This window comes from Lagopus muta, chromosome 7 (assembly GCF_023343835.1).
Source record: "Lagopus muta isolate bLagMut1 chromosome 7, bLagMut1 primary, whole genome shotgun sequence".
Taxonomy (NCBI): domain Eukaryota; kingdom Metazoa; phylum Chordata; class Aves; order Galliformes; family Phasianidae; genus Lagopus; species Lagopus muta.
Genome location: NC_064439.1, coordinates 9,617,349 through 9,643,086, shown reverse-complemented (window position 1 = coordinate 9,643,086; position 25,738 = coordinate 9,617,349). Strand labels below are relative to the sequence as shown.

General features: G+C 38.8%; 1 protein-coding gene across 4 annotated transcripts in view; it reads left to right on the top strand.

Moving 5' to 3' along the window:
- Positions 1-433: 433 nt before the first annotated feature.
- NCAPG2 (non-SMC condensin II complex subunit G2) overlaps positions 434-25,738 on the top strand; it is a 37,288-nt gene continuing 11,983 nt past the window's right edge. Inside the window, exons 1-19 of one of the 4 annotated variants that reach the window (XM_048951012.1) lie at positions 434-590; positions 1,693-1,787; positions 4,194-4,385; positions 4,826-4,940; positions 5,737-5,894; positions 6,769-6,903; positions 9,140-9,234; positions 10,031-10,100; positions 11,497-11,583; positions 13,484-13,579; positions 16,253-16,378; positions 19,167-19,346; positions 20,236-20,388; positions 21,908-22,130; positions 22,611-22,720; positions 23,194-23,367; positions 24,570-24,640; positions 24,924-25,077; positions 25,250-25,423. In XM_048951012.1, coding sequence (XP_048806969.1) covers positions 1,713-1,787; positions 4,194-4,385; positions 4,826-4,940; positions 5,737-5,894; positions 6,769-6,903; positions 9,140-9,234; positions 10,031-10,100; positions 11,497-11,583; positions 13,484-13,579; positions 16,253-16,378; positions 19,167-19,346; positions 20,236-20,388; positions 21,908-22,130; positions 22,611-22,720; positions 23,194-23,367; positions 24,570-24,640; positions 24,924-25,077; positions 25,250-25,423 — 2,388 coding nt within the window. In that variant the 5' untranslated portion in view covers positions 434-590; positions 1,693-1,712. Of the gene's footprint in view, positions 591-841; positions 861-1,124; positions 1,144-1,692; positions 1,788-3,508; positions 3,530-3,685; positions 3,783-4,193; positions 4,386-4,825; positions 4,941-5,736; positions 5,895-6,768; positions 6,904-9,139; positions 9,235-10,030; positions 10,101-11,496; positions 11,584-13,483; positions 13,580-16,252; positions 16,379-19,166; positions 19,347-20,235; positions 20,389-21,907; positions 22,131-22,610; positions 22,721-23,193; positions 23,368-24,569; positions 24,641-24,923; positions 25,078-25,249; positions 25,424-25,738 lie in introns of those variants that run through there. The other 3 variants (XM_048951013.1, XM_048951014.1, XM_048951015.1) reach the window with 3 other exon arrangements.

Sequence of the window (25,738 nt, the reverse complement as noted above, 5' to 3'; positions counted from 1 at the left end):
GTGTCTTCTCTCGGTTTAACAGTGACAGGGTGAGAGGTAACGGCCTTCAGTTGTGCAACGGGAAGCTGAGGCTGGATGTTCGGCAAAACTTCTCTACAAGAGCAGTCGGGCAGCCGCGCGGGCTGCAAGGAGGCGGTGCGTTCACCAGCCCTGCAGCTCTTCCACAACGGCGGAGATGTGACACGGAGAGACGTGGTCAGAGGGTGTGGTGGCCACAGCTCCATGTAGACACGCAAAAAGGTGAAAACGCCTTTTATTTACCTATCTAACTTTTTAGTACTTATCTACGGCACCTACGCTGCATCGCAGCGCGCTCCCGCCCGCACGGCCCTCTCTACCTACAGCTCCGCTAGCCGCAGCGCGCCAGCGCCCTCCGCCCGCCCCGCGATGGGGTAGGCTCTAAGATCTCGCGAGACGAGAGCTCGGCGCCGCTCGCGCCCAACGGCCGCCGCGGGACGATTCGAACCCGGCGGCGGAGCGCGCGGCGCGGGGTTCAGCGAGAGGGAGGGAGGGCTCTTGTGCGGGTAGGCGGGCGTGTTTGGGAACGCGACCCCTGGGTCTATGAAGATTTCTTTCTGTGGAAGCGTTAGGTAAGTGGCCTGTGTGCCTCCCCGCGTCGGGCACGGCCAGGAGCTGCGGCTCCTGTGGAGCGTAGGCTGAGGGACGCGGAGTCCCGCCCAGAGGAACTGGGAATGGCAGATGGGTGACGTGCAGTGATGAAGCACTTAGCGCCAAAAAGTGGCTTGATTGCTCCTCGTCCTCGCTTGACAGGAGGAAAAGGGATCAGTGTTTTGCTGCTTTTTGTGGGAGGAAATGCTTCTGTCTGGAATGGTGGCTGGATCAATAGGGTGCTTGTGCTGGTAATGCTATCCTTGTTTAAGGTGAAATTGTCAGCTGCAATGCTCTTCTAAGCTTTCAGGCCTTGTTTAATTAAAAAAAAAAAAAAAAGGTGCACATTTGAGCAGTGTGGCCCAGTGCAGCTGTGAGTCTGTATGTTGAGTTGAGTAACTAATGCACTGGGAAGGGCATCTTTTATATGGAGGAGGCTGAGGGGAACCTTATTGCTCTCAACAACTGCCTGAAAGGAGGTTGTGCTGAGCTGGGGATAGCATCTGCTCCCAGGTAACAGTGATAAGTCAACAGGTAATGGCCATAAGTTGTGCCAGAAGTGGGTCAGGTTGGGTGTTTGGAAAAAACTTCTCTAAAAGAGCACTTGGGCAGTGGCACAGGCTGCCCAGGTGCAATCACCATGCCTGCAGGTTTTTACAGAACCGTGGAGATGTGTCACTGAGGGATGTGGCCAGTGATATGGTGGGGGTGGATTGATGGTCGGACTGGATGATCTTAGTGGTATTTCCAACCTTAATGATTTTGTGATTCCATTATAACTGTGTGCGTAAAGAATGTACGTTCACAGTTATTCACTGCAACCATGAAATGGTAACGCTTTGAGATATGGTGCTTTTCTCTAACATTCCAATCTCTAGCATGCTCCATCCCTGGCGGTGTTCAACACCAGGTTGGATGGGGCCCTGGGCAGCCTGGTCTAGTATTAGATATGGAGGTTGGTGGCCCTGCCTGCATCAGGGGGTTTGGAGCTTGATGATCTTTGGCGTCCTTTCCAACCCAAGCCATTCTATAATTTATATGCATGTAAAATATACTTTTATTGTTTATTTTTTGTTTATGTAGCAAGGAGAAACAAGACCACAATGAAACGTGAAGCATTTTTACAAGCTGTGTCTAAAAAGTCAGTTGAGGACTTCTTGCGTTTTACTCAAATTTCTGTAAGTAAGCCATGATACGTGTGTGTATGAATAATAAAGTCTAAAGCCTATTGGTGCATGGGATACATGGCATAGAAGTTGCTTCTCTGGCACCTGCAAGTGAATTGTAGCTGATAAAGGTGTGAGATCTGAAATGACTCGATGCTGTGGACAGGCTGATTTTTCTAACATTTGGTTGTTGCATACACGTTTTTCCTTTTTAAAATAATGATCAAATACTGTAGTATTGCTACAAAGAAAAGAAATAGTCATTTGCTGCTGATGTTGATTATTTTATTTTTAAACTGTGTTAGCACATTGCTGTGTGGTGAACATGAGCAGAAGTACACTTCAGCAGCATTTGTTCATTTGATAGATTTGGTTGTCCACTTTTTCTTTTGTCCTTGAGTAATTGTACTTGGTAACTCTGTCACTGAGTGTTATGGAGATGTGATAAAGTGCAGTCTGTACATACAGTGTGGTAAAGAGCAGGAGGAGAAAAAGATCCAGTGAAATCTCACTCTTATATATGATACTGCATAATTATTTACATTGTGGTCTTTGCCACTAAACTTCAATCACAATGTACCGTTCCTCCTATTCTTCTCCTTCTCCTGCTTTAATTTTCTTTTTCCATTCTCTCCTTGCTTTGTTTCATTCAGTTCTAAAACTCTGGGGTTTTGCTGCTCTCTCTGTGATTTGCCTTGGGCTTTTCACTTTTCTTTGTTTTTAAAAGATTACATTTCTATATTATTGTGTTATTTATCATTGTCTCTATCAGGCACTGTTAAATTTTTCCACTAAATCCTGTTCTAATTCAAGAAAACACTTCTTAGAGAGGAGAATATGAATTACAGATACGACTATCATTCAGTGGCATCCTTCTCCTCATAGGTTGTGGAATAATTCCATCATATCATCCCAGAGAAAGATCAGAAAGCTCTAGTCTTATTACGAGCCCATTCTTTTGTTCAAAACACTACAATCTTAATATCCTGTCTTCTGGGTTTGTTTGAAGTAGAGAGCTGCAGAACTCCCTGTGCAGCCTTTGCTTTATTGTATTTGTTTCCAGCTGTAGAATAGAATAGAAATACTGCCATAAATATGTAACAGGATCTTTCTTCTCCTAGCCTTAGGGAACCTCCTAATACTTACTGCATCTTCTTTCAGTATTTTACCCTTCAACTTTTTTTTCCCAAGTCTTTTTTAATGCATTCTCAAACTAAAAATATTTTTATTTCAAGATCATGGAAATTTTCCCTTTTCCTACCTGAGGTAATTGTTCTGATCAAATGGTTCAGATCAGTCTCCTAGTACAATGGATACTCCTTATTAAACAAAGCAGATTCTTTAAGCATTTAAATGATTCAACTATCACAACACCAGTAGATTGCACCACCTTTCCTCTCAGAACTGTAGTTTCAGTTATACGTGACAACTTAGGAATGATTCTTTATACACAAGATTACAACTGAAAATGCATTTGAAGATGTTGCTAGAAGTTACATAGATATGTAGAAGAGATACATACATAGATATGCTAGAAGTTACATAGGTGTATGGGAACTGCTGAGTCACGGCCTGAACCTCTGATTGATCACCTGAGGTGAGCCATGAGTCAGCCAGAGGAGCACAGGTGAAGGCAATTCACCTGTGCTGCCGGAAGGGGTGGAGCCTGGCTCCACCCCTCCTAGACCTATTTAAGAGCTGGCTACCAGAGGGGAAGCATCTCTTCTGGAGATCACCCCTCCTGGTGTCTTCTGGTGAGCTCAGCTGAAGGATAAGCCCTTCCACTAATTCTCTTTTGTGATCGTTGTTTGCTTTGCCTAATTCTCTTGATTATATTGTAATTATAACATCTTGATATCTATTGATTCTACAATTATGTTGTAATTATAACATCTTGATTATACACATAGGTATGATAGAGGAGGCTCTGTCTGAAGAGTCCAGTAGCTCAGCAGAAATGCCTCCTCTTCCCAGCCTGGGTACACAAGACTAAAGAAGAGTGATGAGGTGACCAATACCATCATCTGCCATCATCAGTTTGTGTTTAACACAGTAAAGCTACGATCAGGGAATTTAATTCCATGCTTCTTAGATGAGGATGTGGAATTGTTTCCATTAGGAAAGTAGCATCCGGAACACAAGAAAAAATTTGATGTTGTAGGGACATCACTAGCAATGTTGTCACTGAGGTCTAAAGTCTTTTAAAAACCACCCTTGTTTAACAATAAAGGGTGTCAGGAATTTCTCATGCTATATTTAAAGAAATAAAACTTGTAGAAGGTGTTTTATCTATAACTGTAAAGGCATGGAAAGTAATCCTTTATGTCAAGAAAAGTGTTAGTTTTGGGGGGGGAAAAAAAAAAAAGAAAAACACGTCTTAACTCTGATGTGGAGTGGTGTGTTATCTTCTGACTGCAGAAAGATACATTTGATCCTTTCAATCTGAATGAATTACTTCAAGAATTGTCAAGAAAACAAAAAGAAGTACTATGGGAGAGACTGAGACACCTGTTGAAAGAGACCTTGATGGAGAAGCCTGTAGAAACGTGGCAAAGGGTAGAAGATGCTGAAAGTAATGATGGCATGGAAGTCGACAGTGCTCCAGAAATGGTAAAAAAATCATGTAAAATAAATAATAGTTAATATTTACCTGGAAATAAAATGGAGTATTTTCATGGCAACTCGAAGCATGCAAGGCTTATCAAACAAGGTCAGGTCCAAACATCTCCTTACCATAATTATAACTGACCTCTTAACTATTATACTTAGGTTAAACAGGAGTTATGATTTCAGTATAGTATAACAGATTACTACAAAAGATTAGATCCACTGATAACTTAATTCTGAAAGATGGGACAGTTTAAAACTGTTCCCCCTTGTCCATCACTATTTGCCCATGTAAAAAGTCAGTCTCCTCAATATAAGCTCGCTTAAAGTACTGGAAGGGTGCAATGAAGTCTTCTTGGAGCCTTCTCCCTGGGCTTGGCATGACTGTCTTCTGAGAATAAAATAAATTGCAGAATTATTTCCTTAACATCGCTTTCTTTCAGACACAAACTGTAGCTGTGATCCATGGAGTGACAGCTGTAGTTATCGCTTCCATACCCGTAGTGGATGAAACTGTGAACTACAAAGCTCTTCTAGAATGTGCCTTTATATTAAATGGTGCGTACTTGTCTGTTTTAACTTACATCACAGAATGGCTAGGGTTGGAAGGGACCTCAGGGATCATGAATCTCCAACCCCCTGCCACATGCAGGGCCACCAACCTCCACATTTAATATTAGACCAGGCTGCCCAGGGCCCCATCCAACCTGGCCTTGAACACCTCCAGGGACGGGGCATCCACAGCTCTCTGGGCAGCTGTTCCAGCACCTCACCACTCTCTTGGTAAAGAACTTCCCCCTGACATCCAACCTAAATCTTCCCTCCTTCAACTTAAAACCATTTCCCCTTGTGCTGCTGTTATCAACCCTTTCAAAGAGTTGAAACACATTCCACTGGTTTTTAGCAGATAGCAATACTAAGTTTAATGTTTGACCTGAAGGATCTGTGGAGAAAAAAAAAAACACAGGGACAAAAGTTGGTACTGATGCAAGTTCTTTTAGAGAGAGAGTTGAGGGAGTACTCACTTGAACATGAGTTACACAGTCTAAAGTATAGAACTTCAAAAATTTTCATTCCCCACACGTTCACCCAAGGAGAGATGACTTGCCATAAAAAATCCTATTAGCCACAGAAGAATAAAAACTGGAGATTCCATTGCTACTGGTAGAAAAACTTGGCCAAAACAGTAGAATTAGCAAAGCTGCCTAAACATCCACAGTGAAAGTAAGTTTTTAAGACATATAAATATGGCAAGAGCTGACAGATATTGTGAGATACCTTTAGTGTAGTAACTGACCGGTGTTTTACGTGAATAAAAACGTTGCAATAAATACTTACTTTATTCCTGTTGTAGGTATTGTTCCTGCATTACCTGAATCTGAAAATGTCCTACGGAGTGCCATCCAGCGTGTGTGTGAAATGTGGTGGGAGAAAGGACTGGAAGGAAAGGAGCAGCTAGGGAAAACAGTATTTATTTTACTGTTAAGAAAAAGTCTAAGTAAAGCTGCTACGGTATGCTGAAGTTATATTGAGTTTTAAATTATTAGTGAATACTGCAAGAAGGAAACTCTCTCCCAAGTATACTTTCTTGTGTTAATTTTTTTCCTCTGTTCTAGTGCTTCTCCATTAATGAACCCTGCTATATATATTGGTTACAAATTGTGTTTTTGGTGTTGCTGCTATAAGGAGTGTATCAAAATGCTGCCTTTTCTGGAATGAACTTTAAAGACTTTTGGCAGTAGTTTCACCAGAGAACAGTTTGCTTTACATACTTTATTTTCTCCTCTGCTCGTTTGTAAAGCCCAGTGGCAAAGGTTTAAGTTGCTGTTAGCTCTATTAGTTAATTCAGGCTTTAAGGGCTACTCTCAGCAACTCATAGCGGATTCTTAAGTGGGAAATTTCTTTTTCTGTTACTCTGTATGTAGAGATAATTTATTTTGCTTAATTATCTATTGTGAATTGAATGTTTTTTTTGTTTTCAAGTGAAAGCTACTTAGAACATTGTGACAATCCTTTCATTAGCCCTATAAGTATTTCCCTCGTGTTCTATCCTTCTATTTTTCCCTGTTAACTGCTTTCATTGTTCAAATTTTGAGAAGTGGAGAAGTGGAATTATGCCATTTTAGTGTGTCTTGTGTAAAATGCAAGCTTTCTGTACAGAAAGCATTTCTTCAGTTGTTGGAAGTTTGTATTTCCACTGTTAAAAATATTTTTGTAGTCTTTTCCCAATGAGAGGAGTGAAAATTGATTAATGTTCACAATTTTGCAACCTGGAAACCTTCCAATTGTAACAAAGTGCTTCAGTTTCATTGTCTACAATCCATTAAATGATTCTTCACATTAAAATATGCCTAGATCAATGTAATGTGGGCTTTTTTTCTGTCAGGGTGTAGACATCATTAGTCTGTGGAAACTGCATCAGACCTTACTTTGTTTTGATTATGATTCTGAGGACAGTAATGAAATCAAAGACCTGTTACTTCAGTGTTTTATGAGCGTAAAGCACATCAAAAAAGAAGAGGTAAGCAAGCTTTTGTCCTGCCCTGCTTTTCTGTGAGTGAGCTCTGGTTATTTTTAATGATGACGCATTAAGCCTTTTGACTGATAAGTTCTAACAGATTGTCAGGGATGCTGGAGCTGTTCACAGGCTTTCCTTTCATTTTTTTCCTCTCCTCAGTGTGAGTGCTCATACAGCAGCGCTGTGGGTTCATTCTAGGAGGTAGCTGATCTGTTTCCTAGTAAGATCGTGAGGCTGCTTTGAGTGGTTCGTCATATACAAGGATGAAGAGAAGGGAAGGGTCAGAAACTGTGTTAACTTGATTTTAGATCAAACTAGACTGATACAGAATTGCACATTTATGCTGCAATACAAGATCCCTGTGGTTCAGTTTTTCTGCTTTCCCAGACTGTGCTATTCAACACAGCAATATTTCTCACAGGTTTATTTTAAGATTGTTACTGGAGTGTTCCTCTGAATTTATCTCTGTGTGATTTATGAAAACGTTCCAGTGGGGTTTCCAGTCACCTGGAGAGCCCTTAGAAGGTCTGCTTGCTCATCTTTCCTTACTAACTCTATGTGTGTATATACATCTGGCAAATCACAATGTATTCATTATGTCTGCACCAATATGGTGGAGAGCAAGTTCACTTGTTACCAGATTGCTGAGGATATTGACAGTGAGAATTGTTTTAGTGAGATTCATTGGCAGGAGATTAAATTGAAGGGATTTGCTATGTTCTCGTGATCAAGGTCGAGCAATTGAAACTGAAGGAAAAAGGAATTGTTGAACCAAACTGAATACAGATTTCTGTTGGGTGCCTTCCAGGATAGAAAGCCACATTGTGCCTTCATCTGTCTTTTCTGCTAAGTGCAGTCTCACCTTTGCCTTGTTGAAGTAGGAGCTGTAGGTTGTGATTCTCTTGACCTTTAAGTTTTCAAGGATCTTGATGGGTGAGTGCATTGCTGGTATCAGACTACCAAAGGTGAAGATAAGTTACTCTTTTTACAATTTGATTTTATTATCCAGTGTTTTTCTTTTTTGGTAGTAGCATCTGTCATTGACAACTGGGTCTTTACTTATTTATTGCATCTCCTTATGAGTTTTTCTAATTTGTTATTGCTAGAAAAGTACAAAGGAACTTTGCAACAGGCTGTCTCACCACTATGCATCATCAGACTCTTCAGAGTCTCAAGAAGCTGGATACAGTCACTATATGATGACACAGACCTAGGCTACTTGTGCAGTTACTGTACGAGATTCTAATTCCAAGGGCAGATCTTTCTCAGTCCAAAAGAGTTTATTTTCTCTCTCCATAGCCTTTCAGTCTTTTCTCTTGCAAAAGTTTGGTTGCTCATTAGACTTTCCATCACCACTTCTAACTTGCTAAAGGAAAAAAGTTTTCTTCTGCTTTCATGAATTAAAATAGCTCCAGGGCGCTTGCACTATTACCTACCACGAGACAGTATGAAGGGAATTGTGCTAATCAGATCATTTATCTTCCTCAGCATCCCAGCTGTTTTCTTTGGCTTTGTTCAAAAACGTAACTAAAGCTGGAGAACTGTCGTGCCATCTTATCTGCACCTTCACCATCTTCACAGCGTCATCCCAGAACGAAAGTACCTTAGGCAGAACTCTGATAACCCTTGGTGTGAAAGCCTGGATTTGTACAGTCTCATATCTTTATAGAGTATTACCTAAAGTCATTTTAGAACAGATTGGACATTGGAAAAATAGGCAAATGTGTAAATCACATGGCATTTGTTTCATGTTTTATCTTTGATGTAGCAACTGCAACACTTGAATTATGTTTAAAAATTAGGAATCTGTATTTACTGTTGAAGTAGCTCTTAAGTTGGTGTTCTTCTGGGTTCTGTCTTCCCTTTTGTATTGTTTTGTTTACTTTTTTGTCTTTCTTCCTGTGGAGCAATGGAAGGCGATAACAGTGCCTTCTAGTAGGATAGGAGCATGCTTATAAAGGTATTTGTTAATATTTAGTTTAGAAAGCAATACATAAGAAGATGGCTTGCCCTTTCCAAAGTCTGGTGACATCTTGAGAAGAGCACCATCTCTGAATAGCACTGCTGCTCCTTGGCTGCTTTAACAGAGGGTGAGGAAGGGTGGATCCAGGGTCACTCAGATGCATTGCTTGTGCCTCAGCTCTCTGCCTTAGCTGCCCCTTCTTACCTGGTGCTCAGTCACTGGTTCAGGCCATGACCTTGCAGTTTCCATACACCTCCCTTTTTCTTCTGCCAACAGGGAAGGAGAATTTTGAGCTTTTTCTTCAGCTGGAATGTCAACTTCATTAAAATGATACACGGAACTGTTAAGAACCAATTACAGTTTTTTCCAAGGTAAGCATAAGAGTTACAGTTCTTACTGATCATCAGAGGCCTAACTAAGGCTTTGTTTGTCTCAAGCTCAGATATCTGTTATGTTGATAAAATATCTCAGCATCCAGAGAACATCAAATCTGTTGAGTCTAAGTACCATATTGTTTCAACAACTTTATTTAATTGTATACACAGTTATGTATAAAGCAACAATTAGAGATGTAATGAAGTGCTTTTTTAGAGCTATATAAGGCAAATGATTTTCACTTAAACCATGGTGTGTTACTTGCGGTGTTCGTGTTGGAGAATTGCAAGTCTTTTTCTGCTTCTGTGAAGTATTATTTTTCTTGTGGACAACCACTGATTTAATGTGGTAAGATTCTGCATAGACATTTTAATAACAAATAACTTGTTATTTATAAATACAAGTAACTTGTAGGGTCATAGCTTGAGAACTTGATTGATGGATGAAGAATGTAGATTTATGTTTTTCCTTTGACTATTCAGGGAAGTGTTATATAGATTATTCTTTATATTAAAATCAGAGGCTTTCCAGTGCTTCCAGTTACAAGAGTATATGTATTTGTAAACAATTTAAGGCATTTGTTAGAGAGAAATTATAAAGTAACTGTGTTACTCTTTAGAATTTCCAACTGGCAAGAGAATTTTTCTGTGTTAAGGTATTTGCTTCCTCTAAAAACAGCATTGGTACACAGAATTACAACTAATCACTGTACTTAACAAAACCTTCATGTGATTATTCTTATGAGTTGTCATAGGATGCTTGATTGATAGTGTTTCCCATGTGTTAATCCAGATCCTTGATGGAATACATTTCAGAAATTTACTTCAGAGCATGGAAGAAGGTGTCAGGAGAAGCTTTAGAGGTATTACTATGCTTGACATTTTATTTGGATAGCTCTGAATCTTAAGATAGGGGGAGATTATATGAATATTCATCCTAGGAAGGATTCCTAAGCAATCCTTAAGGAATCCTTTCCCTAAGCAAAGGGCCTCTCCAACAGTGCCAAGGAGCAATTGCAAGCTAAGCTACTAACGTTTAGCTACTTTGATCAGCATGGTTGCTATTAAGCACTTTCAATTCTGGTGCTGAAATGATTCTTTCCACAACTATATACGTACACAATGTTTTTTGTAAATACAGTAATTCCCTAAATTACTGAAGCATTTACTCAGTATTTGCAGGTCTGTATATTTGATAGCTTATTTATCAAGGTTTTGTGGATTTCTATGGAGGATGGTCAAAAGCATAATTACAGCATCACAGCGAAGTCCCCGCCAAATTTCAGATGCAGGCTCAAAATATTATAGTGAATAGGGTTCCCCAGTTCTCTCAGTGTTTTCATTTTAGAGCCTGAAACAGCCTCCCCAGGGCACTGGTCCAAGGTGCTGAAGAAGTGCTTGGACAACACTTAGATGTGGTTTAGTTTGTAGGTAATCCTGTGTGTATTTAGGAGTTGAACTTGAGAGCTTTCTCTAAGCTATGTAACTCTAGCTCCTTCAGTCTGTCTTTGTAGCAGAGGTGCTCCAGCCCTCCTCTAGACCAACTAAGCTCCACATCTCTCTTACACTCGTAGCCCCACAGCTGAACGCAGTGCTGTATGTGGAGTCTTGCAAGGGCTGAGCAGAGTGAGGAATTGCCTCCCTCAGCCTGCTGGCCACGCTTCGTGCAGCCCAGGATATGATTTGTTTTCTGAGCTGCAAGCTTGTGCTGCTGACTGATGCTTGATTTTTCATCAGTTGACACCCCCAAGTCCATCTCTGCTCTGCAGCTCTCACTCCACTCATCCCCTCAGCCTGTACTGACATTTAGGATTGCCCCAACCCAGTTGCATAGCCTTGCACTTTGCCTTCTTGAACTTCATGAGATTTGCGTGGGCACACCTCTGAAGCTCTGAGTTCCTCTGGATGCCATCTGTTCCTTTTATTGTATCATCTGCACCACACACCTCGGTGTCATCTGCAAGCTTGCTGAGGGTGGAGTCAGTTCCACCACCTGTAGATTCATGTGGAGATACTTTGGAATTCAAAACTTGACTCTCAGAAGTCAAGTTCTCATATCAGTATGCTGATATCTTGAAAATCAGTTTATGCTGATAGAAGCATAGCGTGGAAAACATTTAGCTAAGCAGAAGCTGAGTACGAAATAATATTTATTATTTCAGTTTTTGTTTTAGATAAAAATGTTGCTGGATGGCCATCTGTACTACTTATTTTTTTCTTGTGTGTTAACAGTAGCATGAATGTGTGCTTTTACTGTAGATACTTGAACACAATTGTATTCAGGATTTCATGCACCATGGAATTCATCTTCCCAGAAGTTCTTCTGTTTATTCTAAAGTTAGAGAGGTAAGTTTGTGTTGTGACGTGAACCAGTGGTATCAAACTGAACTGGTTTAGTATAAAGGGGGAATTTTCCATTTCCTGCCAAAATACTGCGCTGAGTCTGGCTGGGATAGAACTAGTTTTGTTCATAGCAGCCCATATTGTGTTGGGTTTTGGTTTTGTAGACTAAAAAGTAAATGCAGACCTGTGTTTTAGATTTTGCTGAGCAGTACTTGCACGATGTTAAGGCTATCTTTGCCCCTACTCTGCCTTCATAGCAAGTAGGATGGGATGAGCAACAACTTGGGAATGGACACAGCTGACCCAAATTGATCAGAGGGATACTGCTTCCACTATAATGCCACCCTCAGTAATAAAAACTGTGGGAAGTGGGGTTTTGAGGAGGCTGGCTGAGCATTGGTCTGCTTGTGGGAAGTAGTGGGTGATTGCCTCTGAATAATTGCTTTTTTTATTCCTCTTTTCTTCAGTTATAAAACTGTTGTTATCTAGACCCACAAGTTTTCTTGCTTTTGCTCTCCCAGATTTTTCTGTCGTTCCACCAAAGAGGAGTGGGTGAGCAGCTGTATGGTGCTTTGCTTGTGACTGAGTTCACTTTATTATACATTTACTTTATATATTATTATTTATTATACCTATACATATTTATTATACTTATACATATATTATACATATACTTTATATACATTTAAAAAATAAAATACACTCTGATATTCTGAAAGGCAAATTATTAGAACGAATGTTATAAGGAATTTTCATATAGTTTGGCATCACATTTCTCTTGTCTGTAAAAATCCCCTTATTTTCCTGCTCTTGAAAAGAGTGCCAGAAATAGCCTTTGCTGTCTGTTATCTGTTCTTTAATTACTTAGGGATTTGACCTTTTCATAGTTGATCACAGTGCAAAAAAGTCATAAGCTTCTTAAAGCAAATTTATGGTGGGTCTGAAATGAGGTTTGTCTGTCTTTGCTGTATATAAAACTTAAATTGATATATATCTTTTTTTTATACAGAGAAATGCTGTGTGTTGACTTTGTGTATGTATGTAGGGACAATCCTTGATTTGGGTACAGATTCTAGTGGCCTATCTATGGCTTTTATTCCTGAGCAGAACATTCGAAGTTGAACAAGAAGCTTTTTAAGAGAAGACACTCATATCTGATGTAGCCTTTTTACTTCTTGTGCTTTCTCTCAAATTATGTAGAAGCCAGAGGGTATCCAGTGTGCAATACACAGCTGAATGTACCAGTATGTTGTTCCCATCCATCAGATTTGGTTATCTCCTGGATCCACGTATTTCGGCTAAATGGTCATTTTAAGGCAGAATCACTTGTCTGAACACTCACGTACTGAACATAGTTTTTCATTTTTTAACATATTTTTCATATTTTTCCATGAACATAAGTACAAATTTATACCAAAACCTGTTTTAAGAATGTATGCTATCAGATACAAAGGTTTTACAAGGTTCAAGCTTAGAATTTTGATGGAGTAGGGTTTTGACAGATCTTCATAAATTTCATTTCAGTAAGAAACAGAGAAGCTTATGATCTCAAAAGAGGACCGTAATGTAAATAAATCCCTTTTGAATTGAGAAGGTGTGGAAGGATCTTGGAAGAAATTTGCTAACGATGGCTGGTTCTTCAATACACAAGAATTTAACTAAAAATGATATGGATTGCAGGAGTTCCTGTATCAAATAGAAGAGTAACTAAACAACAGTTATTCAGTTGAGCAGTGTTTGGGCTACTTTACTGAAAGAACAGTAGAGTTAGAAACAAAAAACCAACCAAAAAACAACAAGTACAACCTGCCTTATGAATACTTCTGACGTCCCCAACACCCCATCTTTCTTGAACGTGCACAGATGTGTACAAAACATGTTTTTTTGTTGTTTGATTTGCCAGATGCTGAGTTATTTTCATAAACAAAGTAAAGTTCGTCAAGGAGTTGAAGAAATGCTCTGTCGGTTGTATAAACCCATCCTTTGGAGAGCACTAAAGGTAATTTTCCTTTTCAGAAGGTAGCACTGTTTTTTTTCCAGCTGATGAGTTTTGGGTCCCTCCCACATATTCCATTTATAATCATATACTTATAAGCATGTAATTTTATTTAACTATATTCATAATTTTCACATCACTTCTGGTTCCATCACTAGAACAATGCTTTTTTTTGTTGCTTCTGTTTATTTGATTTAATTCTTGTTCATTATTTTTCTTTTTTTTTTTTTTACTTTTATAACTTCACCATGTGGAGTTAAATGCTTTGAGCTGAGAGGTGAGCACGTATATCAAGTAGGTCATGGAGAACTTGCTTTAATTCAGCAACATAATCCAACTGTTGTGAACATATACTTTAGAAAAGTACAGGATTGTAAAAAGCTGAATGCAGCAATTATATGAATCATGTAATGATTCAATACAAGGAAAGGTAAAGGTACTCCATTCCAGATGATTCAGTAGCATATTTGTGATAGGTGAAAGGAAATATCTGACTGAAAATCAAAATTGGGCAGTTTATTTTTGGTTAGGCTGCTATCTTAATTTCATTAGTTCATTTTTCTTTTTTATACGGTACTGCTGAAGTATTTACCATTTTTGAGGGGACTACTGCTGTGACTTGGGATCATCAATACTTTAAGATACAGAACATAAAAGGGAAGCTTACCATCACTTCTACTGATTTGGATTCGTCTCCCAAGCTTGAAATCTCAGTTTCATCTTAGATAACCAGTTTGCTATTTCAACCACTGTATGAAAGCCTAATTTAATATAGTGAGGAACAAATCTTGTTCTTAGTTGTATAAAAGAAGGGCAACCCATAAAAAGGCCCTTTTATCCCTCCTCCATGCAAAAAGGAAAACTACTTCAGCTGTAAGAATACAAGGTATTCTAGAACTGGTCATGTTGAAACTACTTGATTTTTCTCTCTAAAATGGTTGTTTAGAATACATGGCTCTTTTGCTCTTTTTCTTCTTAAATTGATACTTTTGCAGATGTTAGCACAAGTTCCTTTGTGGCTTTTAATTGTGTTTTATAAACCTTTGTGCTACATTTAGTTTTTATAATGTTATGCAATTTCATATCTTTATTATGAAAAAGTGTTGTGTGCAAGTGAGCAGAGCAGTTGTGCCGTGATTTTATAACCAAAAAGTGGATCTATATATCTCAAGGTCTATCAGTCTGTTTTAGAACAGTTTTAACAGTTCCTCAAATTATTACAGGCATGAAGGTAAAGAAACATGAACTTCTTTTTTTGAATCAAATAACTGAAGGCTCCTCTTGGTGCCTGTGGGGTAAAATAAGGTAGTCCTAAGCTCTAAAGAACGTGTAGATAGGCTTTATTTACTCTCATGGTATCAAAATGTAGCATTTTTCTTAATTTTGCTGGCTTGAAGAATGTGGTGGTGGTGGTGTTTTGTTTTTTTCTACCTGGAGATGAGATGCCCATCCCTCGTCTCCCATGAGGATCAAGTCAGAAGGGAAATACAAAATAAATTTCACATTAAGTAATTGTAGTTCATTTGTTTTGTGATTTTCTATTTTTATTTACCCTTAGTTTCTTTCATTCTAAATGTTACATGATTATACAGTTTTTTCCCTGCCTTTGATCTGAGCATCTCATGGCAAAAGAAGAAAATTGCATGAATGTAGTCAGAAGGTCCCCTGCACTGTCTCTTAATCTTGCTCTTAACTAAGCCTACATTGTTTCACATTAGACTCTTTATATATGTTTTTTATACATTTTCTTAATTGGAACCAAACTCTGAACGAAATTATTCCTTCTCCCTCAAAGAGAAGTGAGCACAAATATCAAGGACTGATATCTTTAATAAATAAAATATTTTCAGCTGGTTGTATTTCAGGTTATTTCAGGTTTCTTCTGACGAACCTTGAATCTCATCTTTTCTTCATTTCATTGACTGCTCTGTATTTTCTATCCCTTATGAGCCTACAGGGGCCAATCATTTCTCATTGATTGCCTAAATATATACTTTATTCATTTTTCCTTGCGTTTAGAGCTCTACAGCCAGCAAAATATATTGAGTAGCACCCTGAAAATGGTTACAAATGATAAAATGTCAGAGTTAGAAGGTTTATCTTAGGCTTCTGATTAGCTGGTAGAAGCTCAGAACATGATCCTATTACATGCATAGATGCAGAATTGAATATGTTCACGTTGGATGTTATGCTCTAGGCTTGATGGTACTTAGTTTCTAAAAACTGTTTTCTTGAGGAAATAAGCTTCAGCTTTTCCATTGAATTGCCTGTCTGTATAAACTTAATGATAAAAGCTTTGCTTGAGTTCAAGGTTCTTGTATTCTGTAGAGGAGATTTAAGGATTCATGCCCAAGTTTACATGTCAGGTGGCCAAGAGAAATCCCAACTGTTTTTAACTTATTTAGCATTGCAGAAAGAAGGGCTCAGACTATGACTCTTTAGGATCATTAATATTTTGAGAGCTTATTGTTCTGATAGCTCAGGTGTTACAGAGGGGCAGAAATGTAAGGTGAAAAAAATCACGTTACTACAACTTCTTCCATATATTTAAGAACTTCTCTCCCATTTACTTAATTACAAATAACAGAAGTCTTTGGAGTCTTTTTCTTTTGTTTTGTAGAATATGCCTTTAAGTCTATACTTACTGAAATAACAATTTTTCCTTCGTTGTAACAGGCAAGAAACTCAGAAGTTCGATCAAACGCAGCATTTTTGTTTATTGATGCTTTTCCTATTCGTGATCCTAGTTTTAACACAGAAGAAATGGATGCTGAAATTCAGAAACAGTTTGAAGAACTTTTTGTAAGTTTTGATGTAACTACTATGCTGAATGCTAACTAAAAATAAGCTGTTGGTATAGTTAAAGTGAATGGAATTTCAGGATAGTATGTATGCCTGAGATGCAGAAAATGCAAAAATAGACTAATATTTTAATTTTCTGTGCCACATTGGCAACAGACAATGCTATATCGTTTGTTTTTTTTAATCTGAAAAGGAAAAAATTGGTTATCTATTTTACTGAGCTGTGAATGAAAGATGCTTTTGAAAACTCTATCGGGTGTTTCCAGCACATGGGCTGCATGTGGCCCAGCACAGCTCACAGTGTGGCCTGCTTCCTGGCTGCAGTCCTTCCCCACTAAGTAGCCAGGTGTGCACTCATCACTCACAACAACCACACACCGTGTGTGACTGGAACTGTCTGGGCTGAATGCAGGGTATGGGGAGGGCACAGTGCTTATCAATTTATGGCAAGTAATTGCATGCATTCTGAGCTGCTGGTTGAACAGAGTCCTGTGAACAGCAAAAAAAAATGCAGCTGTGTCTTCTGTTTTGATACAGGAATTTGAGAACAGTTTCAAGATTGCCAAAAAAGAAAAAAATTTATGTTTGCTAATCCATCTGCAGTTGACATACGTTACCTGCAAATTTTCAAATGGAACAAATAGAGTTGCAATCAGATACTCAACTCAAATGTTTGCTCATGTCCTTTTGCTAGACTTCTGTAAGACCTCTCTTACAGAGAAACATATCGCTTGTTTCACAGTCACTCCTTATTGATGTCATTGCTTTTGGCAGTGGTTTGTGAGCAGCTCTGGACAAAGAAGAGGTACAGGAAGAGCAACAATTCATAAAAGAGCTCTGAGCACCTTCAAAGCTTACTGAGAATCGCAACCTCTGCCATTGATCCAGACTGATGCATTAGTTTCACAAAAACAATGTCATATGTCCCACTTGTTCTGTATTGTTGCTCAGTAGTACATATTTTACAAGGACAGCTCTGAAAGTAATGCCTCCTACTTTTTTATGCTGGCCCACGACATCAGAGGTAGATGTTGGTGGTATGGCAGTATAAGTAGAAACTTCTCACCAATATTACATTACATTTTGTTGCTGTGCGACAGATGGGCCATCTGACAAAATGGTGTCTGACATGGAAGTGTGTATGAAACAAAGAGGTGGAATTCCTTCATGCAAAAGAAAAAAAATTGTGCCCATCGACATTCATTGATGTTTCCTGAACATTTATGGAGCCAAACGGTAGATGTGAGCACAGTGGTGTATTTCAGCAGTGGTGACAGCACCAGCGGGTCTCTCTTCTACTGGTGTGGGTATTGACAAAACATGGCATGCAGCCTCCTGTTCATCACTGGCAAAAATGCACAGCTAATGGTGGCTGCTATACTTGAAAGTATTGTTTTGTTGCTGAGAATTGGCTCTATCAAGCAGAGTTACTGTGTTCATTGCATCTGTTGTAGTTTCCATGGAAATAAATAAGAGGCATTACTTTTGGAGAGCCCTATGTATCTGCAGCCCAAATCAATATCCTGTTCACTCAGTGCAGCCCAGCCCAGGCAAGCCAGAAGGTTGGACGCCCATGGGCTGCATGGCTGGGTAATGATCTTATCACAGAATCACAGGGTTGGAAGGGACCTCAAGGATCATGAATCTCCAACCCTACTGCCACATGCAGGGCCACCAACCTCCACGTTTAATGCTAAACCAGGCTGCCCAGGGCCCCATCCAACCTGGCCTTGAACACATCCAGGGACGGGGCATCCACAACCTCTCTGGGCAGCTGTTCCAGCACTTCACCACTCTCATGGTAAAGAATTTCCCCCTGATGTCTGACCTAAATCTCCCCTGCCTCAACTTAAAACCATTTCCCCTCGTCCTACACATATCAACCCTTTCAAAGAGTTGATTCCCCTCCCCTCTGTAGGCTCCCTTTAGGTACTGAAAGGCTGCAATGAGGTCACCCCGCAGCCTTCTTTTCTCCAGGCTGAACAAGCCCAGCTCCCTCAGCCTGTCCTCATAGGGCAGGTGCTCCAGTCCCCTGATCATCCTAGTGGCCCTCCTCTAGACCCTATCCAACAGCTCCCTGTCTTTTTTGTACTGCACGCTCCACACTTGGATGCAGTGCTCCAGATGGGGCCTCATAAGAGCAGAGTAGAGGGGGACAATCACCTCCCTGTCCCTGCTGGCCACCCCTCTTATCTTATCCTTATTTGGGACTGGTGAAGAGAGCTTTACATTTAATTAGTAAGCATTTGCCTCAAGCTTAGTACTGTATTCCTAAATAGTTCTAAAGTGAAGTACAATTGTAAGAATCTGGAAAAAAATTTAATTAGTCAAGATAGATGAGATTGGGCGTATATTCTTTACTAAAATGTTTTGGATATCATCAGTGTCGTCTTTATGAACATAAACATCAGGTAACTGAATGTCAAGTTTTTATATTAACATATATGAGCAGTATCCAATGCTAACTTATGTACATAGAAGTCTGAATATTCTTAATCGAGTCACAGGTGCAAAACTTAATGTAAGTTATCTTAAAAACAATTCAAAACTATTTCAAAGGTCATATTAAAAAAAGTAATCGGACAATATTGTCTTAACTTTGTTCCCGATTTAAATTTTCTTGCTTACTTCATAATAAAATGCCTTGAGAGAACATCAATACTGTTGTTCTCTCATAGCATAACAATTTGCATTATGATTATGGAATTCTATTTGTGGACTGCAAGTTATTGTCAAACAGCAGTGGATCAGCAATAATGCTTCTGTTCACACTGTTCTTCTGTTCTAGAGCCTCTTGGAAGATCCTCATCCAGTTGTCCGCTCTACAGGGATACTTGGAGTTAGTCAGATAACATCCAAATACTGGGAGATGATTCCTCCAACAGTTATTACTGACCTTTTAAAAAAGCTAATTGAAGAGCTGGCGTGTGATGTAACATCTGCTGACGTTCGATGCTCGGTTTTTAAAGTAAGTCTTTCCTCTGGATGTAAAATTGTGATTGTCATTTCTACATTTTTACATGAAGCTTTGGTTTCCAGGCCACTTAAAGTCAAGGACAGTAATTGTTCTGCAGAATGACTTACTCAGTGAGTTCCTGGTACATGCAAATTCTGCACACCTTTTAGAAAATTCATACAGCTGGAAAGAAAAAACGTCTTCCAAAGTAGTGACTGTTTGGCTTTGTTGAATCTCATTCACTTTGCATTTCTAGTCTGATAGACTTTCTGCATTGTTTGGACCCGATAATTCAGCAATTTTAGCTAATAGAAGTTATGCTCAGTATGCAGGCGAGTTCTGGTATATTTCTATATCACTGGTTTTAATCCATCCCTAGAGAATCTCCTTATGCTGTGTTTCCACTTAAAATGTATTGATTCGCTTTTAATTTGAAGTTATCTTTATGTTAATTCTCCCTTGCTCCACTATAGCAGTATGGAAATCTATACTGAATAAGCAGGAAGAGCTGAGTTAAATGTATCTTGGCAAAAAAAAGAGGAGACTAGTTTTTAATCCAAAATAAAGGAGACTGATTTTTAATCCAAAATTAGTAGAGTTTGGGGAGCTGGTATCGCTACCACAAAAGGTACTTTATACTGTGCCCTCAGATAGAAGGCAGAACTGTGACCTCAGCATATATCTGAATCTTATTCGAAAGAGTCTGCTGAATGCAGGGCACTAGAAATTTGAAGCAACTTTTAGTAAAGAATGTTAAAGGAAAAGCATGCAGGCTTAGTGTCAGCCCCTACTGAAGTTCACCTTAGAAGTGTCATAGTCCAGTTCATCAGTTTTTAGCTATGTCTTTTTTGCAAATCACCTCTAAATATTTTTAATTACTCTACTTGTTTTTTTCTCGCAGTGTCTACCGATAACTTTGGACAACAAATTAAGTCATCCATTGCTGGAGCAGCTCCTGCCAACAGTTAAACACAGCCTTCATGACAATTCAGAGAAAGTGCGAGTGGCTTTTGTAGATATGCTGCTGAAAATAAAGGCTACGAAGGCAGCAAAGGTAGGTTAAGTGGCGCTTAGAGTAGATAGATAGCAGGCAGGAGATAAAAATTAAGGCATTGATTTCAAAAACAAATGTACCTTTGAGACTACTGCAGTCAGACTTAAAGGAAAAAAAACAACACATGTTTAATGTTTTACTTGTGACTGGTTTTGAACCTGTGGTCTTTCCATAGCTGTTCAGCACAGCTGAGGTAACCGTAGGGAATAATACTTTGTATGGATGTTGCTGTGGCAGAGATTTTATAGGCATGGTGGATACGATGGAAAGCTTGTTTTTAATTAAGCCAACTACACTCTTGTTCTGCTCTAGCTCACTTTTTTTTTTTAATTTTCAACTGCTTTGGGATTATTACTGCATGCAGGAGGTCCAGCAGTTTCTCTGTACATACTGCTTGGGGGTATTTTTGCTCTCTGGTTGTTGGGATCACCAAGTACTCAACACATCTTTTTCTCAGCATGTTTCTGTCTTCCTTGCCCTCTGGTGGCCATGCCAGGGCAGAACAGTCAGACAAACAGCTCCTCAGGACTGTCACCTTCTGAAAAGCTTAACATCTTTATTGAACTGCTTTTTTACTCGTTTACCTGTTTTTATAATTTTTTACTTGCCTTCTGTGGGCACGTGCTTCAGCATTTCATTTCTTTTCATAATGATTTTAAACAAACTTTATTTTCTGCTGTGGATTCTTATTTAGGGTGATACTGGCCAGCCTTAGGCGTTATGGCTCCTTTAACTTCTTTCTCCACTCTCTGCTCTTAATGGTTTACTAATTTAAATTTTATATTTTATTTCAATGATGGTTTTGTCTTTTGCTGAGCCTACTTACCATGACATGCTTATCTTGTGACTTTGTGAAGTGAATTTGCATAGAACGTGCACAGTTCTCTGTTTATGAGAGAATTAAACTTGGAATAAATGATTTGTTGGTCAGATTTTAAGGCTTCAGTGTTGAAGGATCTTATCCATCCCTAATGAGAGAATTAGCTACTTGCCAAATGCGTGCCTTCCACCTTTGATCACAGCAACTCAAGGATGTTATATTGAGACATGATTAGCCCTAGCACTTTCCAACTTCATATACACTCAGAATGCAAGATAAATAGGAAGCCACTTCAGAATTGAGGGCTTCCAACTGTTTGTATACAATTTCAGGTTTAGGATAAGAATTTTAATTATCATAGAATTACAGAATCATAGAATGGCCTGGGTTGAAAAGGACCATAATGATCATCTAGTTACATTTAGCACTGCAGATATGTTGAGCTGGAGTTCTCCTAACCGGAATGTTAGTGGTCTCTCATAGATACCAGGTGAGTTAGAAGCATATCAGGACAGTAATGTAGCATCGTGACAGGAATATGGGACTTCAAGTGCACGCTGGTATTTCTGGAGAATGTAAAACATACCTGCTTTTCTGTAAATGCTCTTGGTATTTATTGAGGCTTGATGTGTGGAGAACTGCAAACGTGCTCCATTTACGTATTTTAATTCCATTACTATCTTTACTCACTTTTTCAAGTTCTGGAAGATCTGTCCCATGGAGCACCTCCTGGCTCGCCTCGAGGTTGATTCGCGGCCCGTGTCGCGGCGCATTGTCAATCTCTTATTCAACTCCTTCCTGCCTGTGAACCAGCCTGAGGATGTGTGGTGTGAGCGCTGTGTTACTTTGATCCAGATGAATTCAGCAGCAGCTAGAAAGTTCTATCAATATGCTTATGAGTATACTGCTCCCACTAATATAGGTAAAGCACAAAACATTTTGAGTCTTCTATAGAAAATGGAACTAAGCGAGATGAGCTCCGCATTAGGGAACGCAACGGTTAGATTGCTGCCTATTACTAATAGTTGGAATGCACATTAGAGGAGATGTGTTACTGGGTATAGTTCATGAAAATAATAGCTATGCCAGACAGATGTAGGAACTGTAGAAGCTTCCTCTGATTCTGCTTTGATTTTTTTTTTTTCTTTGAATAGACGTTTTTAACAATGAAGTTACAGAATCTGATGTTGGCTGTTTCTTCTTCATTTTTGAGTATATAAAACATTTCTCCATTTTTCCACTTTTGTTTACCAGGAAATTTGGTATGTTTTTTTCTAGCTATTTCTGCTTCTGTTGCCTGCTCTTCAGAATGGCTATCTAACATTATACTAAGAGGCATTTACTAATGACGTTCTTAAGAAATAGTACACATCTGATTTATTCTTATCATATTTAAATGTAGCTAAATTGATGCTAACTATTCGACGCTGCTTGAATGCCTGCATCCAGAAAGCAGTGAAAGAGAGTTTTGATGATGATGGTGAAGATGAAGGTGAAAAGGAGAACCTAAGTGTAAGATATACCATTTTATGATAAGTTCTGGTAATGTTTGTCTGTGGTGCTGGATTTCAGATATAGGCAGTTAATGGTGTGAGAGAAATCTGAAGGAAGGCTTTTAGACATCTGTGGAGTTGGAAGGAGAAAACCACTACTGTGGTATTTTCATGGCCTGAAATACTAGAAATTTCATGCAGTACACAGAATAAGCTAGAAGGCATGTGGAGCATACTTAGAATGAATATTTCTCACATTTCACTCTATTACGTTTGTTTGATTTTGTTTGAAATGTTTAAAAAATGTATTGTAGCGGGATGACTCAAGTTATGTGTAGCTTCATGTGAATGAATCGTGGAGCTGATGCTTTACAATAAGCACAACACCTCTGAGACACAAATGTAAGAATTTTCAGTGTTTTGAAACTTCATTTTAACGTAAATTCGTTTATTAGAACATAGCAGGTAATATCATCTGTGTTTGTATTTCAGGTGTTGAATGATGTGCTGTCAATAAATGACATGGCCAGCATGGCGAGTTTATTGGAGATTACAGTGATTCTCTGGAGAAGTATTCACAAAGCGTTGGATCACAATGAAGATGCCAAAGATTACACCATCAGAAAATTTGCTTCTGTACTTCCTGAGTATTTAAAAGTATTTAAGGTAAATAAAGCCTGGATTTAAACTTAGATTTTCCTGTCACTGCTCTAGTATTTCCCTCTGATGTTATTGTCTGTTGTGTGTCTTATCTATTTTCATGGTATTAAGTATGTTTTGTTGCTGTAAACAATAGCAAGTTCCTAGAAATTGCATCAGTGAGAAAAGCCATCCTCTAGTTCCAGATCTGGTGAATTAATTGTTAACACAGATACTAAGTTCTTCTGCTTGTACTGCTTTTTGTAGGACTATTCTGTTCTTGAAGTTTTTTAATCTTCTGGAAATCAATCACTGCAAAATACTCTTTTTGTAGATGAGAGTCCACATGTTTTTGTACTTCCTTCCTCCAGACCCTTTCACCACCATCACTTATTATTATGATCCAGTTTCTTTTCAGCTGCTGGAACAGCTGAAACAGCTGAGGCTCATTTGTTACTTTCTTGTGATTGTCTTCTGATAATTGGATTCTACTCTCTAACAGTCTTTTGATTCTGGCTATTTAACAACATTCAAACCAGCTTAGATAATCAGAGAGTGAAAAGCTGTTCATTTCTACATAATATTCTGCAGTACGGATCTACCAAATATTCTTTCTACCCTGAAAACATTTGGATTTGTCAACGACGTTCCAAACCTTTTTTTTTGGTAGAGGGTGTAATGTCCCTCCTCTGAAGTTCTGGTCACCAGGCAAGACATGCAGCCTTAGCTAGCCTAGCTCTTGAGTGATATTCTTACAGTGAGTGAGCAGCTTGCATCTAAAACAATCTGTCATCAGGAGCTAATTTTCTAGGAGACTACAGGTTAAGGGAAGGTATCTCTTTCCTGAAAATCAGCATGCTTTTTTTTTGGTAAATGTTATTTTAAAAATCATCTTTAAAAGATTTCAGCTCTTCAGATGTCTAAATGAATAATCATTTTGTTTGATAGTACTCACGAAGCAGGGACAACAGATACATTATTTCTAAGCAGTTTGTCACAGGGGTCAGTTTCTGTGCCTCGTATTTTGATGTTGTAACAACTTCTGGTGCATTTCTGCTACATTTCTTAGTTGTGGATTGTAAGCCATGTGATTTTTTTTCTACTTCCATTTCTAGTGAAAAGAAATAAATGCTTAAATTGCTAAAAATTAATCATATTTTAAGTTATCTCTTAAATTTTGCATGGTGTCTGTATGTGTACATCATTGCAGTGTACTTTCTGTTTTATAGGATGACCGTTGCACAACTCCATTGGTTATTCTGGCATCCTTTATGCCCCCTGCTGCTATTCCTACTTTCAGGTACTATTTTTAGATCCAAAAATGTGAGTGACACTCATTGGCTGTTAATTTTTTCCCAAGCTGACATTTTAAGTGCCCATTTTGATAAATTGGATAATTTGGGTAAACTTGGATAAAATAATCTGCTAAATAAATGTACTGAGTTAATAGAATCTGTGTGGTGTAAACATATCTTTGAGCCACCTGTGTGTCTCTCTTGGTTGATTTTCTTTGAATAATTTCTACAGTAATGAATGTGAAGTTAACACATCTTTTTTCCTTCCTTTTTTCTTTTTAATCTAAGCTGTGGTGTGATCTCCAAACTCAGAAACATTGACAGTGGAGCTGACCAAAGCAAATACTCTACCCTGATAGACTGTATGTGTCGCTGGGGTCAAGTGGGTCATGTGTTGGAACTGGCCTGTGACTGGCTGTCAGACATGCTAACCCCAAAAAAGGTATGCAGACGTCAAGGAATTGATGCACTGTTCCTTTGTTGTTGGTTGGTTTGTTTGTTTTTTCTTTAATGAGCAGCTTCTTTCATGCTGTACTTTCCTTCTTTGGAACTAATTGTAAAAATGGTAAAATACTACCTGTACCTTTCTAATGTTGTGCTTCTTTCTCCTTTAGAATGTTAAAACATCGGAACGGCGCGTACGTATCCATGTGACACATGAATCGAAGCCAGAATTAGCACTTGATTACATTGAATATTTATTGACTCATCCTGTCAATCGTGGTTGCCTGCTCTCCGTTCCTAAAAAGAAACTGAACCATCTTCTGAAAGTTCTCAGTGCTGCTAAGGTAGTGTTGTCCTTACCACAAGCCATGCTTATAAAAGAGTGCATCATGTGATAGATTGCCTTACGTTAAACTCTGCGCATACAGAAGTAGATTTTGTTACAGCTTTTTCCCCTTCTACTTCAGACAAATATTGTAAACTAGAAGTACATTAGTTCAGAATTGTTTATTGGTAGCAAATTTTAATTGCTTTTTCACTTGTAGGTGCCTCTAATTTGTGTGATCCAGTGTTGAGCATTTTTAAGGAACCTGACTTTCAGAATGTACGTGTAAGGAATAGTTTGAAAATGGGTTCCAGCATTCCAAAATGAAAATACT